The following is an 18,861-nucleotide window of genomic DNA, read 5'->3' on the forward strand; positions in this document are numbered from 1 at the left end:
GAAAAGAAATATAACTGGAACTCTGAACCACAGAAACTTTGCAACCTCCCTAAAATAACATTTAGGGTGAGAATTTACATTTTGTAACCTGTTTCTTAAGTATATTGAGCTTAGTTGCATATTTTGTTTTATTTGCTCAGTAATCTCTTATATTCACTTAAAATTCACCTTTTGTAGTTAATAAACTTATTTCTTGTTTATAATATAACCCAGTTTATGTAATTTCTAACTGGGGGTGGGGGCAAGAAGTTGTGCATATCTCCCTCCACACTGAGGGAGGGGGCAAATTTCATAAAACATTTGGGTTTGTACCCCTTAGAGGGAGTGGGCACCAGAGCAGATCTCTGTCTCTCTGTGCAGCTGGGTGTGGCCTTGCCTGTGTGCTTGGCTGGAAGAGGCTTGTGAGCCTAACCCAGCAAGGGCAGGTAAATGGGACCCAGGATGGCAGAATAGGCTGACTCAGTGGCATCCCAGCACATCAGGTGACACCTCAAAGGGCCCAAACCCATCACAGGTATGTAATGGAAAAATGTGACAACAATGTTCCTGCCCCTAAAAGCTTGCAAATGAAATGTCATTAAACTAAATTTAATGGGCAGTTATTGCCAGAGCAGCTTTGCTACAACATCAGAATTAGCATCTTTTGAATTGCAAACAGAGCCAGTCTAATCTGGAGTCATCAGCAAGACAATAAATACAGAGAACATCTTTATTGTAACTGCTTCAGGGTAGGAACCATGTGTTTGTAAAGTGGCCTGCACAATGGAGCCCCGATTCTGATTGGTGCCCTTGGGAGCTACTGTAATGTGTTAAAAAATAATGTTATTTTTTAAAGTAATTTTTCAGAGGAGAACCTGGTATTAACCATGTAGGTGTAAATTCTCCAGCAGGCCCATGCAAACATGTGCATGCACCCAGCTTAGCTGTACAAATGCCCTGCTGCCCTGCACATCGGGAAAGAGAAGGGGAAGAGGATGTGCATACCTACATTAGGCACACACACTTTTAGACACACCATTTTGAAAATGTGGGCTCTAAAGTTTTTCTCCTGTGATTCTCTAAGAGAAACTTACAAAAGGTACACAGGGGAAGGGAGGCATATTTTGTGGGGCAAATTAAAACTTATTTGTCTTATTACAGACCTTGCAATAGTTTTTGATATAAAACAACATAGATAAAGAGTAAGAAGAGCTGACGTGAGCCTCAGGGATCTGATGGCACAAGCTTCCCCATTCTAGCTATTACAAAGTCATCAAAACCGTATCATGTGGGCATGTATTGCATCGTTTCAGAGATCAGTCGTAGGCATACTATTTTCTCACTGTCTCTTTCCTTTCCTCTGAACAGGGCAGTGTGAGCACAGGACTGGAGGCCAAGGCTGTGACCCTGGGCAAGTTATATTTGCTCTCCAGGCCTCGGCTGCCCTATCTATACAATGAAGTGGGGATCCTGTCTTTCTTCACAGTTATATTGCAAGGATATCGTTAAAGGTGAACTCTGAAGTAAAATTTAAAGAAATGTGTTGTATGCCCTCTAGATCTCCACTGTGATGGATTTACTCCTGAGGGCATTCTGTGCCAAAAAATTAAAAATTCTGTGCACAATACTTTCAAATTCTGCAAAGTTTATTTGTCAAATAAATGTGGAGGCTCCAGCATGGCATTGGGGAGCACAGGCCACTGGCTGCACAGAGGTGGGAGATCACTGTGCAGACCCCCGCCCCGGGAACATGAACTCAGTGGTAAGACTGCACCCAACCCTGACACAGCACAAGGACCGAGCCTGCCCCAGAAACACCCCAGGGCCCTGCCCCTCCATGCCAGGTGCACCAGGTGTGGGCAGGCAGGCTTAGCAAGGCAGGATCCAAGTGTGGAGGGGCTTAGTTGAGGGGATCCAGGTGTAGGTTGAGAGGGTTCTGTGTGGGGCAATCTGGGAGCAGGCGGCTCAGTGGGGGATCTGGATGCACACGGACTTGTTGGGAGGTTCTGGGTGCAATGGTAATTGGACTCTGCAGGGGGGGTCCAGGTGAAGGTGGTTGCAGCTCAGCGGGGCAGGATCTGGGTGTGAGGAGTATAGCGCTCGGCAGAGGGGTCTGGGTGTGGGGGGCTCGACAGGGGATGCAGATGCTGGGGGGGTGGGGCTCAGTGGGGTGGGGATCCAGGTGCAGCTGGTTGGGGATCAGTAGGGTGGGAATCCAGGTGCACGTGGCTTGTCAGGGAAGTCCAGGTGCAGGGGGAGTGGGGCTCATCGGGGGGTTCTGAGTGTGGCGGGGGTCTGGGTATGAGGGGGTCAGGATGGACAGGGGTTGGGTGGATAAGGAAGCAGCTTCCTGTACAGTGATCCCTCCCCCTGCAGCTGAGGAGCGATAGGTGCAGGAAGCATAGGGGGGAGGGAGAGTTTGTAGAGCTTCCTACAGTCAGGGGAGAAATCTGGGGTAGGTCTAACACGGCTCCGGATGACATGCAGGGGAAGAGGAAGTCCTGTCCTCCCCAGCCCAGCCGGGACTAGCAGCTGAGAACCTGCTGCAGGGTCGGAGCCACCAGCCACGTCTTCCCAGTCCCACTCCCTGCCCCACAGTGATTTACCTCTCTGTCGGCTTCCCTAGGCACCCAAAACATATTGCTGGGGGGGGGGGGGGTGTCGCAGGACCGCTCTTGTGGCTTCCCTTTGCTTCCCCGTCAGAAAGTCACTGTTCTGCGGGGAAGCAAAGAAATCTGCGGGGGACATAAATTTTACCCATGTGCAGTGGCACAGAATTCCCCCAGGAGTAAATGGATGAAAACACAGAGCCTCAGACTAGAAACACCAACTGATAAATAATTATTATTATTTGTATTGCAGTAGTGCCAAGGAACCCCAGTCGTGGACCATGATCCCATTGTGCTAGGTGCTGTATAAACACAAAACAAAAAGACAGTGCCTGCCCCAAAGAACTTGCTGTAGCCTCAAATTTCATTTAAACAACAGTTCTCACAAAATTCCCAGGACCAGCTAGTTAGGAACTGAGGGACTTGGTGCTCTGATGGTTCACGCATGACACGCTTGGGACGTCAGAGCCAAGAAACGGAACATTCCTTGAGCATGAGAAGAAACTTGATATCCTCCTCCCAGCCAGTGTTTACTGATGGGGCCCTTAGAACAAAAGTGTACAAGGTGGTTGAAGTTGTGTGCCACATGCTAGTTTAGCTTGGTTAGGGGTACGTGGTGAGTGACTGCAGGGACGGAGCAAAGCAGTACAGGGGAACTCTTAGTCAAGATCAGTTTGCAGAGTAATGGCGCAGCCCAAGCCTGGTGCTGGAGCTTAGTGTGAAGAGCAAGCAGCTGGAGCTCTACTAAAATAACCATATTAACCCTGTACCCCGTGCACACCTGGCATGACTTCCACCACAGAGTGCAGCCAGCACCAACCTATTCCAGAAACAACTCGCAGTTTGCTCTCAAATCCTCCACCTAAAGCAGTGCTCAAGAGAGCAGATGAGGCACAAGAACCCCTTTGTTTACATGAAGGACCTACATTAAGTAACACTTTTTCTGATAATTTTTCGGTGGTGGGTTCCCTATGTTTACAATAGAAACACCAGGATTTACTCCAGAGAGTCTGCCCTGTCATACACCTTGGCACAAAAAACAGCCACCACTTCCCTACCATAAGGAGTGGGGCTAGCACAGCCCCCAAAGCGGGCAGCGCATGGTTCGGGTAGCTGAGGAGTATGGCGAGTCCATGCATCGTCCGAATAACCTCCACTGGAGGAGCCTATGGAGTCCCAGACCTTGGGAGCCCCAGTACAAGTGCCTGCCCTCCCTTATGGCGAATCCCGGAGGTGAATCCTTCCTCGAGGCAATGAGTGACTTGGCCAAAGTGACACAGAGAATCAGATTACAGATAAGAACAGAACTCAGATCACTTGACTCCCCAGCCCCTGCTTTAACCACTAGCTTACCCTCCCTAAGAAGGATCACATTACACATGCAATTTTTTTTGACTAAGGACCTGAGCAAGCCCCTTTAACCTGATCCTGGAGATCCTGTAACTCATTCCAGAACAAATCAGTTACTCAGATACAATGCTGGAGTTATAAGAGCCTGGATATAACAGACCAACAGAAGCTAGCAACAATCTACAGGATTGTGTGGCCTACTATTATATTTTAACACTTGCAATCCTAGGTTTATCAAGACATCCTGGATAACATGGCGTCGTTCTCTCCTCTTAATATTATTTCATCTACCTTGAAATGCGAGCTACAGGTATTGGGATCAGTGGATTCATCTTATTTCACATTTTCACATTCACAAAGCCTTTCACCCGAAAGTACTTCCCAAAGCCTGAATGCACAACACCTTTGACATGCAGCTGCCTCTGGGATGGAGGACAACAGCCAGCACAAAGCAACACTGCACAAAATTAGGTGAGGAGAGGAATTTTGGCTATAGAGACCAAAGCCAACCCACTTCTCACACCAAATGTGCCCTGGGATCTTTAATATCCAAGCAAAGCCAGACAGGAGCGGATTTTTAAAATCTCTCTCTGCACTGATCTAGCGCTCATCACGGTAGTATCCAAGTGCCTCACAACCATTAGCAGATTTTACTTTCACAAAACCCCAGTAAGGTAGTGAAGCACTAGTCCCATTTTAGAGATGGGAAAGTCAGGCCCAGGGTAGATTGGGTGGCTTGTGCAAGGTCACATAGGAAATCTGTGGTTGAGTCAGGAATTGAATCTGGATCTCCTGAGTCCAAATCCAATGACTTACCCAACCAGCCTAAGATCCCATCCAAAAGTTTCAGTGAAGTGTTCTAATGGTGGCTTACACCAGTCTGACTCCCAATAAAGATCCCTCCGCTTCCCACATAAATACAGCACAAAACAGAGCAAGGGGGACTACTTCTTCAGCAGCTGAAGCACAAAACTGTCCCAAGAGGCTTCTTCAGAGTTACTGGCACTTTTTGTCCTGACACCGATAGGTTTTGCATAAATGTCACAGTTCAAGGGAAAATCCATTGGAAACTGGAGTCTGACAAGACAGTTGGTGCCCACTGCAGGCAGCCCCACACCACTGCTGCTGTAGTTTTACTGCCCTCATGCTACTAGGACAGAAAGACACTCAGAATATGCATCAGAGTACACAGTACAGGCTGCATGTAGCCAGATCTAGATCAGAGACAGAGACAGTCGGACACACAGAGACACACCTACACAGACAGGCAAATTCTAGTGTTAGGGCACATGTTTTCTGTTAACATAGTTGAGCTGTAATACACATAAGCTCTTAATGCATGGGACTGAGTTGCTGTTAACTTGTTCCAGCTATAAAACCCATGTGCTTTAGTAACCATTAACTTGTTCCAGTTAATGATATACATTTGTTAGCTTGCACACGGTACCCCATCAATGGCTCCAGCTGCTGCTTCCTTAGCTTTTCAGCTTATGCAAAGCTGTGAAAGAAAGAAAAGAAGCCAAACAAGAGCCCTCATCCCACACATGCCCCACCCAAATAACACTGGATAGTTCATGGCTCCCACCAAGGTGTCTGGATGGATTTTTTAGACTGAAATCAAGGAGAGCAGATCAAAGACAACCTCCCTGGCTCCCCTAATCTGTGGCAATGCATTGCAATGGGAATCACGAGGGGATGGCACACCAGGCAATAGAACGTAAAGCATGTCTATTTCCCTACCCCGAAGGGATGGCTTTGGATGCACTGGGGGAAACTGGCAGTGGGGCCAAGCCGCAGACTCATCCCTCAGTAGCAGCAATGAGTGATGTAACCCCAGCCGCCCAAGAGCTGCCAGCAAACATCACAAGCTACAAACCACAGACACTTCCCAGCGGGATCAAAACCCACAACAAGCAGAAAGCTGGGAACTCAGCTCTGGCTGGAAATCCAGCCTGCTCCTCCCCTGCTTACACACTCTGGCCTTCGGTGGCTGCTGAGAGGATGCAGCAGGAGGTGGAGCACAAGGCTAAGGGATTAGGTTGCCCACAGAACCATCACTATCGCAGCTGTGGGTCTGACGCCTCTTATGGGGAAACTGAAAACAAATAAAAACAGTTACTATATAAATCCATCATTAAGCACTTTAAATCAAAAGCGTTTCAGGAAACTGATTGCTTGAGCTGGCTCCATTCATAGCAATTACGCACCCTGGATATGGAAGGATCCATAGAGGGGCACCTAGGACCTCCCTGCCTTGTAATGGGGCTAGGGTGACCAGATGTCCCGATTTTATAGGGACAGTCCCGATTTTTTGAGCTTTTTCTTATATAGGCTCCTATTACCCCCCACCCCCTGTCCTGATTTTTCACACTTGCTATCTGGTCATCCTAAATGGGGCATGGAGCTGTCACCAGGGCACCTGATCCTTTCCCCACTTGGGCCCATTTAATTCCAGTAAAATCATCCTCCGCAGCTAGATGGCTCAGCTGTACCTTCCCAGCAACAGGGACTCCCCCTCCCAGCCCCTTGACAGCTCGTCCCACTCCCGCGTGGCTGGAAGCAGCTTGTCCCTTCCTACCCGCACAGTGTGGAAAGGCAGCTAACACCTTCAGGCTGCTGCTGGCCACCGACATAACTGAGCCGTCTCATGTCCCCCGGCTACAGCACGGGCAGGAAGTGGTTAAGCCCTAAGGACACGTTGTGCACCAGGGCCCAGGGAACCCGGCCAGAGAGGTGGCTCAGCAAGGGAGGGTGCCTAGGGAACAGAGTACCCCCGCGCTCCTGGGGGTAAGACCCAGGGCGGGGGGGGCAGGGGCAGGTGAAGAGGATGCTAAGCCCCTTCCCCGGGGGCTGCTTTGGAGTCTGCAGGTTTGGGGAGTGAACAGGCTGGAAATTGCTCCCCCTACACACACTCCAGGGCTTAGGTGAGAGGCGGAGAGGCTGTGCCAGCGCTGTGCGGGATTTTAGCACATGCAGAGCTCAGCTCCTTCTGGTCAGTGCCCCAGGCCGGAGGGTCTTGGGCTTTACCGGGGCACCAGCCCAGCCAGAGGCAGTGGGGGAAGGAAGGACCCTGCCAGCCAGGCTGTTGGTGAACTGAGCGCTCTGACCAGGGGCTGGTTCTCTGCACAGCACTGGAAGCAGGATACGCCCCGGCGGGGGGAATATGGAGGAGAAGTGGGGCTGAGGGCGGGGGGCTGGTGAAGGGGCATAGCAGGGGGAGGACAGCGAGAGGGGGAGCACATAAAGGGCCGATGGGTGGGCAGTAGAGGTGACACGTAACCGGCTGCCACCTGCCCGCACTCACCAGCCATTGCAGCGTGCAGCCAGCGCTGGCTGGAAACAGGATGGGGGGGTGGGGCCCTGCTGGCTGAGAGCTGGCATGCAGCGGGGGCTGTGCTGATGGACCAGCATGGGGAGCAGCCGGCCCCGCGCGCTGCAGCTTTGCCCCGCCACCAGCCTTGCACACCCACCGCCATCGTCAGCCACTGGACCCCCCCACTCACTGCTGGTGGGCTGGCGATCAGGGATCCAGCCAGCAGCAGGACCCGCCAGGACTGATGGTGGTGAGACAGAAAATACGGGATAATCTGCCTGTTTTTAAGAAAAAGTCAGGACATCTGCAGGAGGGCTTAAATACGAGCCTGTCCCTTTAAAAACGAGACATCTGGTCACCCTAGGCATGCCCCCTATGCTGGGGCTTGACAGCAGACCTATGGCTGTCTTGAGCAGTGCCTGTGCCAGGGGGATTCTCCCCTGGCCAAAGACAGGGCTTCTATATAGTGTTGCCAACTGTTTAATCACACAAACCCAAACACCATTGCCCCGTCCCCTGCCGTGCCCTGCCCTTTCCCCAAGGCCCCTCCCCACTCACTCCATCCCCCCTCCCTCCGTCGCTCGCTTTCCCCCACCCTCACTCACTTTCACCAGGCTGAGGCAGGGGGTTGGGGTGCAGGCTCTGGGCTGGGGCCAAGGGGTTCAGAGTGTGGGAGGGGGCTCTGGGCTGAGCCTGGGGCAGGGGGTTGGGGTGCAGGAGGGGGTGAGGGGTGCGGGATTCGACCTGGCAGCGCTTACCTCGGGTGGCTCCCGGTTGGCGGAACAGCAGGGCTAAGGCAGGCTCCCTGCCTGTCCCATCCCTGCGCTGCTCCCGGAAGTGGCGCGGCACATCCCTGCAGCTCCGGGGGGGGGGGGGGGCTCCGTGCGCTGCCCCTGCCTGCAGGCAACACCCCCACAGCTCCCATTGGCCGCAGTTCCTGACCAACGGGAGCTGCGGTGTCGGCGCTCAGGGTGAGGGTAGTGCGCGGAGACCCCTGCACCCCCCCCAGGGGCTGCAGGGACATGCCGGCTGCTTCTGGGAGCAGCGCGGAGTCAGGGCTGGCAGGAAGCCTGCCTTAGCCCTGCTGCACCGCCGGACTTTTAACAGCCTAAAATCTACCGCTTTGGCTTCACTAGCCTCCAGGAGATGGGTTCTATCTCCTGGAATTGGGCTCTGATTCCGGGAGACTCCCGGCAAAACCAGTAGGGTTGGCAACCCTAGAACTTCTATAACCCCTGTATATCTGCACAGTGCTGTGCAGTGGCCAGAGAGCGAGAAAAAAACCTTCCCTTAGAATCTAGTCTATTCTATTTAAACACATTTAATTTATTCATAGGCTATTCGATGACATCTTCCCCAGTGTCTGAGTGCCTCACAAAAAGGAATTCATTTATCTTCACCAGCCACTTCACAGACAGGAAGCTGAGGTTCAGGGGGGTCAAGCGACTTGCCCAAGGTCTCCCAGGAAATATGTGGCAGAGTCAGGAATAGAAGCCAGATCCCCTGATTCCCTAATTCCAGCTCTGTCACTACCTCCTCTGTCACCTTTCCTCTCTGAGCCTTATTGGTAAAATGGAGATAGTGATATTGAGCCACTTTGCAGAGTGGTGGAGAGGCTAAATTACTGTTTCCAAAGTCATAAACAACAAAAACACCACCCCTCACAGAAAGCCTTTTCATTGATGGTTTTAACATTGGCATTTAAATTACATCCAAGGTGTGCTGGATGCTTCACAGCCCAAAGCCCTGTTTTGGGGTACATGGCCCCATACACAGGTTTTGTCAGCATGCAAGTACCATAAAACTGGTGCAAACAGCCACTTGGGAATTCCTCTGACCTCGGGGGCTTCCCCAGGCTAGGTAGCGCTGGCAGAGCAGACCGCAGCCTCTGGCACAGGGGTTTGCCAGGAATTACAACAGGGTGTGGCTGGAGTGCACTATGCTAGTCTGGACAGCTGTATATTAGAGCAGTCCTTGGGGCTGCTTTAATTTATGCCAGAGACTGGAACGCACAGACTCCAGGGGAGCCAGCATGCTCCCTCCATTCACCACCCCACCCCCCTGCTGCTGGAGCCAGCTCAGGACCAGAGGACTGGGGTGTCATGAGAAATTTCAGATTTTGACTTTAGACTCTTGCTTACTGGCTCTTTTGCTACATTTTCAAACAACACGCTGAAGTCATTTCTGTTCAGAGCCAGTTTTGCAAAAACCCTTTCAAAATAGCAACACTCACATGTTAGGCCTACACAACTCTGTCTAGCCCTCAAAATGCTATTTACAGGTGTGAAGAAAACTAAGAGGAGGGGAGAGTGCAAAGGGGCATTTACAGAGAGGTCGTTGGGGCGACTGACGTTGTCCATAGATCCCATTTCCCCCATAACATCCACGGCCTTCCCTCTCTGGAGGAGTTTCCCTTTATAACAATGTACTAGATATAGGACAGGATCATCTGGGGGTTCTGGCCTGTAGTGGCCTCTCCCCCTGACACTTTGCTAGTTAGTGTATTATCATTTTCTGAATGTAGAGGGACCTAGAAAAGGATGTTCAAGATTCCCCAGTGCCCATTGCACACCCATGTTTGTTACCGTGAGCTCCACTCACTGCTGCAGAAGAAGGAAAAACCCTCCTGAGAGCCCTGTGCAATCAACTGATGAAGTACAACTGCAAATAACATGCCCCCCACACCCTAGTTCCAGCAGTGCAGTGCACCCAGTGCTTCATTTGTGCCAGGGCTGAGCCCTGGCACTTCTAGGCTTGGCAGTTCATAGCCTCGGCATCTCTGTCACTGCAAATTAAGCATTGAGTGCATCCCCACATCACATTCCACCCAGGAATCCCCTGGGACACCCCCACTCACACATCCTGGGAGAGACTCTTGGTTGCCTCCTCCCCTGAGCGAGGAGTCAGCTTAGCTATGTAATGCAGCCACAGCCTCTCTAGGAAGCGGAAGGGTGTTGGGGGTGGGGGAGGGAGAGCAGATGTGAGCTTAAGACATCTGTACAAAATCTCATCTCGCTGAAGACATTGCACAGCGCTCCGCACCTGGTGTCCTCTGGGTTATTAGCGAGGAGGCTGCCTGTGCCCTGGGAACATGCAGCTAAAAATAGAGAGGAGGATTTTAGCAACATATTAAAGGGAAACCAAGCAGGGAGAAGCCGACCTTGGGCTCCACCACAATGAGGGAGAGCTGGGTAATGACTGGGCATTTGAGGAAAAGGGAAAGGCAAGGCTGTGGGGTAATTTAATCGTGAGGGTGATCAGGAATGACTGAAATACTCCTCTCCCTCCACAGGGCAGCCTTGTGTCCCGCCCCCTCTCTCCCCTTCTCCCCCCACACTCACACATTTGTACAGACTAGCTGGCTGTAGGGTGACCAGACGCAAATGTGAAAAATCGGGACAGGGGATGGGGGGTAATAGAAGCCTATATAAGAAAAAGACCCAAAAAATTGGGACTGTATAAAATCGGGACACCTGGTAACCCTAGCTGGCTGCTCCACAAACATTTGCACTTTATCTCATAGCTCCCTGCCAGGCTTCAACACAACCAGCTAAGTGTTAAACGTCTCCACTGCCTTGTCTACACTAGAGTTCTAGAACGTGTTAAACCTGTCGAGGCTAGGTGTGAGCATATGACAGCTAACACATGCTATCTATCATGTTTGAAAAGTTTAGGGTAGGCAAGGCAGTGTAGACTTCTGACGTATGCCATACTGGTCAACCTAAAGCCTAGGCTCCCCCTATGTAGCATGTGCTAAAGCCGGGTGTATACTAGACTTTCAAATGTGTGCATTAGCATACGAACTCAGGCTAAATCAGATCTTAAATCCTAGTCTAGACCAGGCCTTAGGTATGTCTACACTGCCATTGGAGGCGCGTTTGCAGCTTGTGTAGCCATAACAGAGCTAGCCTTGATCTAACGAGCATGGCTAAAAATAGCAGTCAAGACCCAACAGCGCGGACCCTGGTGCAGGCTAGGAACACAAGTATGTCCCACAGTTCCAGAAGGGTTTGTACAGCCCATGCTGAAGTCCATACCACCGCAACTTCACTGCTATTTTTAGCTTCACTAGCTAGATTAAAGCTAGCACAGGTCCACACTGCAATTACACCTCTGATTGCAGTGCAGACATGCCCTTAGTTAGAATGTGTCAGCTAACACCTTGTAACCCTAGTCAAGATCACGGCTCCCTTCCTCTTCCCAACACACACTAACTCCATCCAGCCTTTCTGTTGCCCTCTTGCTGTCTCAGTGCAGGGGGAGTCCGCCAATAAGCAAGAGGAAATTTACAACATTTTGTTCCCTTTAAACTTTATTCTTCCCCTGGAGACTAAATAAAACAACCAATAGCCCAGGAAATATTGCTTCCCTTCACACCATGAGCCACCTGGGAAAAGGGAGGCAAATAGACCACCATATCTCTGGACTCCTAGCCCCAGAAGTCACAAACATCCTCTCAGCTTCTCAGTAAAGCCCAGGAAGTTACTAGAGACACCTGGAGCAGACAAGAACTGAACAACGGCAAACAAGTCACTAAAACGGATTCTGACAGCTGGTCCTTTAAGCGCATCCTGTAATCCATTAAGAGTTTTTTTCCCTGTGAAAAATTTTCAACAAAACCCAAAAGGTTTTCATCAAAAACTGAAAAATTGTCAGTTCTTTAAAGAAAAAAGTTGCAGAAATCTTTTTTTCACCTTTGTTTAACCCCAACATTTTCAATTAAGAGAGAAAATTTTGGGTGACAATGTATATTGTGTCAGTGAGCCATTGTTCACCAAAAAAATATTGGAGGAAAACTTCCCAACTAGCTCTAGTAACCAAACACGTCCCACGTGTTAAATGCAACAGCCTGATTTCACACTGCACCAACTACAACCCAGGTGCACAACCACTACCACCCCCACATCTCAGGACCAGCCATAAGTCTGCTCCCAGCCAGCGCCGGTGCTACTTTGGCAGTACATGGGTCTCTCTTTAACTGTTTGTAGTGATGGTGAATGATACCAATTGACTCCACGGCACACAGGAGACCTCTAATCCCCAGAAAAGGTCCAGCCTGGGCAGCAGCAGGGCAGGTTTTCCATGCTCTAACACTCACACACACGCCACCCTGATCATATGCCTCAACCTACTTTGGAGAGACTGTATTTTGAGGGGAGGCCAGTCTCCATAGGCCAGCCTTTGGCAAACTATGGGAAAGGCTGGCAAGATCCAGACACCCCTCCATTAGGAACCAAACTGAGGTATGCCATCCCTCCCACTCTGCCCCCACCCCCAACGCATTCTACAATGGCTATGTGCCATTGCTGACCTGGAACTGGATTTGAACCAGCAAACTAGAAGTGCAGAGGGTCATTGCTAAAGGGTACACAAGCACCTAGCTCATGAAAATGGCTCCTCCCTCCATAGCAATTCATGCCTAAGGCATTCCCTTTACATGTGCCTTTTACAGGCACCCCTTTAATTTCTGCAATCGAAACTCAACAGACCTATTTGTTCCGCGAAAAGGGAAGAAGCCTCCTGATCCAGTAACTTCCCTACAGCCGGCTCCTCATTGTTTCTGCTCCTGATTCAGCCCCAGGGCGGAAGGGTTTTCACTTTGTTGACTAAGATAATTTGGCACTTCTCAAAAGGAAATTTGCTACAAAGGGTAAAGTACCTTCCTGTGCACAAAGAGCCCCTTTCAGAGCGGAACGATGCTTCAGTGCACGTTTTATACCCACAAATCCGACCCCGGACGAGGACAAAGCCGGAGACAAGAACACTTAATTGCTGAAGAAATGAAAAGGTAAAAAGCACATCCGCAGGCAAAATGACTCTGCCACTGACACAGCCTGCAGCAGCTGTGGGGAGCTCACTGCAGACACAGCCTGCTCAGATCCTGCATCACGTGTCCTTGGGTTCTCTTCCCCTGGGTTACCGTGGAAGACAGAGGAGCTCTTCCCTTGTCACCCCCGCAACTCCCTACCTGAAGCCATCCTCCACCGTCTCTGGCAGCACAATTAGCTACTCCCGAGATGTCAGTAAGAGAGAGGATTGGGAATCAGCAGTAGGAGCAGATGGGTTCTGAGGAAAGTAAGATCCGGTTTTTATTCAACCATCCCTGGTCACAAGAACGAGGGAAGAACAAAACACATAGGGCTATTCAGAGCAAAAGTGATGCTAAAAGGAATGTTTTCCAGAAGGCACTAGCAGCTTCACTGCAGAGATGAAGCTAGGGGAACCCATCTGGTCCATCCACCCGGAGATCAATGAGAGATTGTTCCTTACACTGTGCTCTCCAGGGCTTGCTCCGATCCATGTTTAAATGTCCCAGCGATGGGGCTTCTGCTATTTCCACTTTTCCTGAAACGTGGGAAATTTTCCCTCATGCTCGGCCTATATTTTCTTTTGCTGCTTTTAATTCCATTAAACCTTGTTATACCACTTTGGAGCACCCTAAATAACCCCTTGCTCCCCTTAGTAGTCATATCTCGCAGATAACTCTAGGTAGGCGCCATTTAGTGATACAAATTTGACTTTGAATTCATCCTCACAACTCAGTCACTCTACCTATTTGCTCACAGCCTGGATTGACTAAATCACAGATTTTAATCATGATTTAAATTAACAAGCAGGAAACCTTGATTTAAATTTTTGTTTTTAATCCTGCTTCACATGTGAACTTTTTAGTTATTTTCCTAAAGAAAAGTTATATAATAAAAATGAACCTAATATATATTTATTCAGTCTTAATTTTTACTTTTTTATTATGATAGAAAATGGCAAATGCCACATTTCTTATTTACTAGATGATCATTTTTTGCTCATGGTTTGTGTCAAGCTGTATTTGCATGGAAATTGGAATTCAATTAAAAATGCACAAAACGGCATTTTAAAATTGTTTATTATCAGTAAATAAAATAACCTTAAATGTGCTGGGTACATAGGGAAAAAAGTTGATCAAAACACGTTTTGCATTTAAAACTAACTGATTTATTAAACAAAGGATGTTCTAACTGGCACTAGGGAACTGACAGATTGTTTCTGGTTACCATGGGCCAGATTTTCAAAAGGTATTTAGGAACCTTGTGGGATTTCAATGGGAGTTAGCTGCCTAAATTCCTTAAAAACCCCATGTGGACGAGGCACCTATCAGCATCTTTAGGCATCTAAAACCACCTTTGAAAATCTGGCCCCATATCCTTCAGGTTTTTAGCATCAGTAGATCTCATTTTCTTCCAGCTGGGTTTTATTCATCAATTGGAAGAGCAAGACAAGCTTTTCTGCTTTTTCAACTCCTAGTTGGTTTCTCAACTTTGAATGAACCAGCCCAAATTAAATAAATATTCTCTCCCCCTCTGCTTGCTAAACTGAAACCAAAAGGAACAAAGGCCAAAGTTTTTCTGCACAACAGAAACTAAAAGTACTTACATTAGGAAAAATGTAAAAACCAGCATTCACTCCACTGGAAAGACTGAAAATAGCACAGATGCTTACACGACATTGTCACGTATTTATAAAGCTTGAGTTGACCTCAAAAGTTAACGTTTTCTGACCGATTCTATATATTCTTAAAGAAGCATCACCCTTCAACTCATTACAATGTGAGCAGGGCTCACTGATGAAGCATATTTTGTTTATTTCAAGGAGTTTACTACTATTAAAGTACGTTTATGCCTTAACGTAGGTTATCAATTTCATATTTAATTGAAAATAGGTTTTTCAAAAAGAACAACGTATTCAACTAAAAAAATCAGATTTTTTATCCACCTTGCTTGATCATTTCTGTTGTTCTTCTCTCTACCTCTGCCCTCTCCTCCAATCTATCCACATCTCTAGGGCTTTACCCAAAAGTAACCAATATTCCAGATGTGGTCACACTGGTGCCATCGAGATAGGGACTGTCAACTCTGTGACATGAACCATCTGTGTATACAACCCAAAAATCACACTGGTATTTTTGCTACCCTGTTGCTTTACAAGCTGATAAACCCAATCTACTGTTCCCTCTCATTGGCAGAAGTCTCCCAGCATTACCTGCTTTCTACATCTCTCACCCCGCATTTAGCAGCTTCCAAGAAGAATAACTATACACATCCAATTTAGAATTATTTTTAAGGGTCCCTCTGCTGCACAAAACACAAATGAAGAAAGTCCCTGCCCCGAAGACCTTACAGCCTACAAGGCACACACAGACATGATGAGAAGCACTGGTAGACCCCTAGGAAGACTGTGTCTCCATCTTATCTCTTGCCTATACATCTAACTCCCAAGCCCTTTTGTATAAATATGATATAAAACTTCAGTAGAACCCAGAGGTCTCAAGTTGAGACCTGCTGCGCTAAGCACTGTACAAACACATACGGAGACATGGTCTCTGGGCATTCATGCAAACTCCCTAATTCAGAATCATTCACAAATTTGTGCTGATTTATTCCTCCCCCTTTGCTAGCTGATTAGTAAAACTGGGCTTAACATAGATCTCTGGGGTTCTCCACTGGACACCGCCCTCAACTTCATACATTGCCATTTTATCATTATCCTTTGATTACGGCCTACAAGTTTGCCTTTTCAGTTAAGATTCCATAAAGTACCATATCCAATGCTTTACTGGATACCATGGCCTTTCTGCAAGAGTTTGGGTGTTAACCACAGTCTCCTGGCTGAAGAGCAGCTCAGGTAATTACATTATGTGTGCCTAGAATTCCAACTCTTGTGTTGCTGCGTGCTGTTACACAGCCATGTTCCACCAAGAGGTGGCTGCATTTCTGTAGTGAGCAAACTGATACAGGTATATATGTTTGCAGAATTTCCCAGGAAAGGCACAATATAAATGTAAGATTATTGTCTAGATATAACATTTCGAGCAATCCCCCTTCATCCACTCATCTGTAATTCAATCAAATCCATTTGGCATGATTTAGGCAAAGATAAAACCAAGCTCTCTGGTGCTTGTGGTTCAATTATCTTCCACTGGCTTTCAGATTCACTCTCAACATTTATCCCATTATTTTACTAAGGAGTGAAGTTCAACTGATCAGCCAGAAATAGCCAGGATCACTCTTTTTAGACTATCAGTGCCACGTTTTAGTAATAAATTACAATAAGGTACATCCCATTTCTCTGTAACATTTCAAAAAGAGCTGCCAGTCATTCAGTAAACTCATCAGCCAACCCCTCTGACATGCTGGGATTAAAATCTATCCACCAAGCTTCTTATACTGATGCCTATCACTGATGAATATCTGGGCTGCTACTACCCAGACCTACTAATTCATATACAGTCAGTTTTTCCACATATTCCCTTTACCTGTTTTTTATCAGTAGCTTTGGTCACAAGGTGAATTTTGAAATTGTTTTCCTTATTATCTAACCCCCTTTTCATGTTCCTGCTAAGAGACCAATTTAAAAGGCAGTTGTTTGGTTCAGCCATACAGAAATCACTGTGTTTCCCCTCCTTGTTTGTTAAAGGGCCTTTTTTCTCTAGGATTGCTATAGATTTGCTCCCATTCCACTGATCTCTCCCCCGCTCAAACACACAGTGGGTTTCCATGCATTTTGATCCCATGTCCTATAAGCCCACTAGTCACTGCTGTCTTGAAGCCACAGGGGCAGAGTCAAGTTTCCTTCCATTTATCTTAGCTGTTCTAAATCCTTTGCAAGACAACACACAGGTCTGGCCAATGAGTTCCTGCCACAAGAAGAGGCAAAATTCAGCCCCTTGAATACAATGCCGCCCCTGGCCACCCCCACCTTTTACAGAGAGCAGGGGTGGATGTAGCTTCCCAATTCAATGGGTGCACTAGAGGGAGGAGATGGGGGGGGTGTCAGGGCTCAGCCCTGTCAGGTTGCTGCCCTTTCTGCGGGAGTAGGTGGATTCTGCCCTGCCTGAGGCTGCGGGGGGGACACTCCTGGTCCCACCTCTCCTTGAGCTCCAGCCCTGCTACCAGTGGGAGCAGTATCCCTGACCCTCCCTCTGGGCTCTCCGCCTGACAGGTCGCCTCAGGCCTGGTGTGATAATGCCAGCAGTTGCAACAGGTGTGATCTGGGTCCAGTCAGGGTGGACAAGTTGCTCCCACGCTATTGATGGCAGGTGTCAAACCTTAGTGGTGGTGTGACCCTGTGTGCCAGGTTGCAATGTTACTCACTCAAATGTGGCCTGGCCGCCCCTCTGTCATCATGGAGGGGCAGCTGGGCCAAACCTGAAATGCAGGCCCTTGCGCCCACAGAAATCATTGCATATTGGTTGATCTGGGCCTGATTTCTGTGGGTGCAGTTGAACCCATGAACCCATGCTAAAGTCTACCCTACTTGAGTGGTGCAGCAGCATATGGAAATACAGATGCCAGCATGCCATGCTCCTTCCTATGCAAGCACAGGCTGTTTGAATCAAGAAGGAGCGTGACATTCTGGAACCTGTAGCCGCCATGGTCTCCACCTCCAGGGGCAAGGTTGCTGCAATCTGCTGCATTTAATGCCAATGTGGTGAAACATTTGTGCTCCTGACAAGCTGCAAACCCCGCCCTGGTCTTTGATTCACCTCTCCTGTGACAGATATTGTCCTTTGGAGGCAACAGACCTTCCTGCGCATTGAATTATTAAACTTAGCCTCAGTCTTGAGGCATCTGAAATCACATTGCCTGCTCCCATCCCATGGAAGGCTGAGATCTCAGGCGATCGTATACCTTGGGGTAGTGGGGAAGGAGCTCTGTCCTTTCTGGGCAAAAAAACAACCAACCAAGCCAAGGAGGAAACTAAAAACCTGTCTCTCTCAAGTGGCAGCTGTTACCCATTGTGTCATTCAGAGCTCTTGGTAGGACCAGGTGTGGACGGGATACACAGATGCATTTTTATTACCTTGGATGTGACCAACTCCAAGGGGGTGCTCACAGTCTTAGCAGGAAGGGCCCTCACCTCTATACAAGGGCATGCTGTCCCCTTCCTCATGCACAGAGATGCTGGAGAAGAGCTCCCCAGGGCGGGAGGCATTGCCATATGCTGAGACTATAAAAGCCCAGCTGCAGCTAGTTAAGAAAAATCATGTACCTAGAACAAAACAGGACCCCATAGGGTCCTACCTTACCCAGCCGCTCCCAGGGCAGATACTGGATTTTCTAGAGCTCTGTCCAGGCAACTTTTTAAATGTCCCAGAGGGCAAGGGGCTTCCACCACATGTGCCATCTCTTTAGAAGCCCTTCATGTGCCATGTTGGGGGTGGTTCATCTGAACACCCCCCCCCGTTACACTCTTGTTCTGTTCTTCCACATCTACGCCCCCACCCCCAACAATATCCAGAGTAAGAACTAGACACTGGGCCTCACTTCTGCTCTCAGAGCAGCGAGCAGCCAGTTGCCTTACCTCCATCAGCTTGTGACCCCGCTCCCTGGGGCTGCTGGTGCGTTGTTTCCTCAGGGGAAGCCCTCTCACCACCGCCAGAAGAGTTGTCAGAAAGACGAAGCCTAGGATAAGCACAACTTTCCCTCTGATCCCAGACATCTCTTCCTCCGCCCTCCCCACTAACCCACCTCTCCACGCACAGACAAGGCAAGCAGCCACCCCCCCCCCACTAATCCAGCCTGCTAATATTACAAAATCAGTCCCTGAAGGAATAGGAGAGGGAGGATCAAA

General features: G+C 48.8%; 1 protein-coding gene across 1 annotated transcript in view; it reads right to left on the reverse strand.

Moving 5' to 3' along the window:
- ISM2 (isthmin 2) overlaps positions 1–18,729 on the reverse strand; it is a 40,255-nt gene extending 21,526 nt beyond the window's left edge. Inside the window, exon 1 of the mRNA XM_026651561.1 lies at positions 18,592–18,729. Coding sequence (XP_026507346.1) covers positions 18,592–18,729 — 138 coding nt within the window. The remainder of the gene's footprint in view (positions 1–18,591) is intronic.
- Between the last annotated feature and the right edge of the window lie 132 nt (positions 18,730–18,861).

This window comes from Terrapene carolina, unplaced genomic scaffold, assembly GCF_002925995.2.
Source record: "Terrapene carolina triunguis isolate 2854851 unplaced genomic scaffold, T_m_triunguis-2.0 Scaffold96, whole genome shotgun sequence".
Taxonomy (NCBI): domain Eukaryota; kingdom Metazoa; phylum Chordata; order Testudines; family Emydidae; genus Terrapene; species Terrapene triunguis.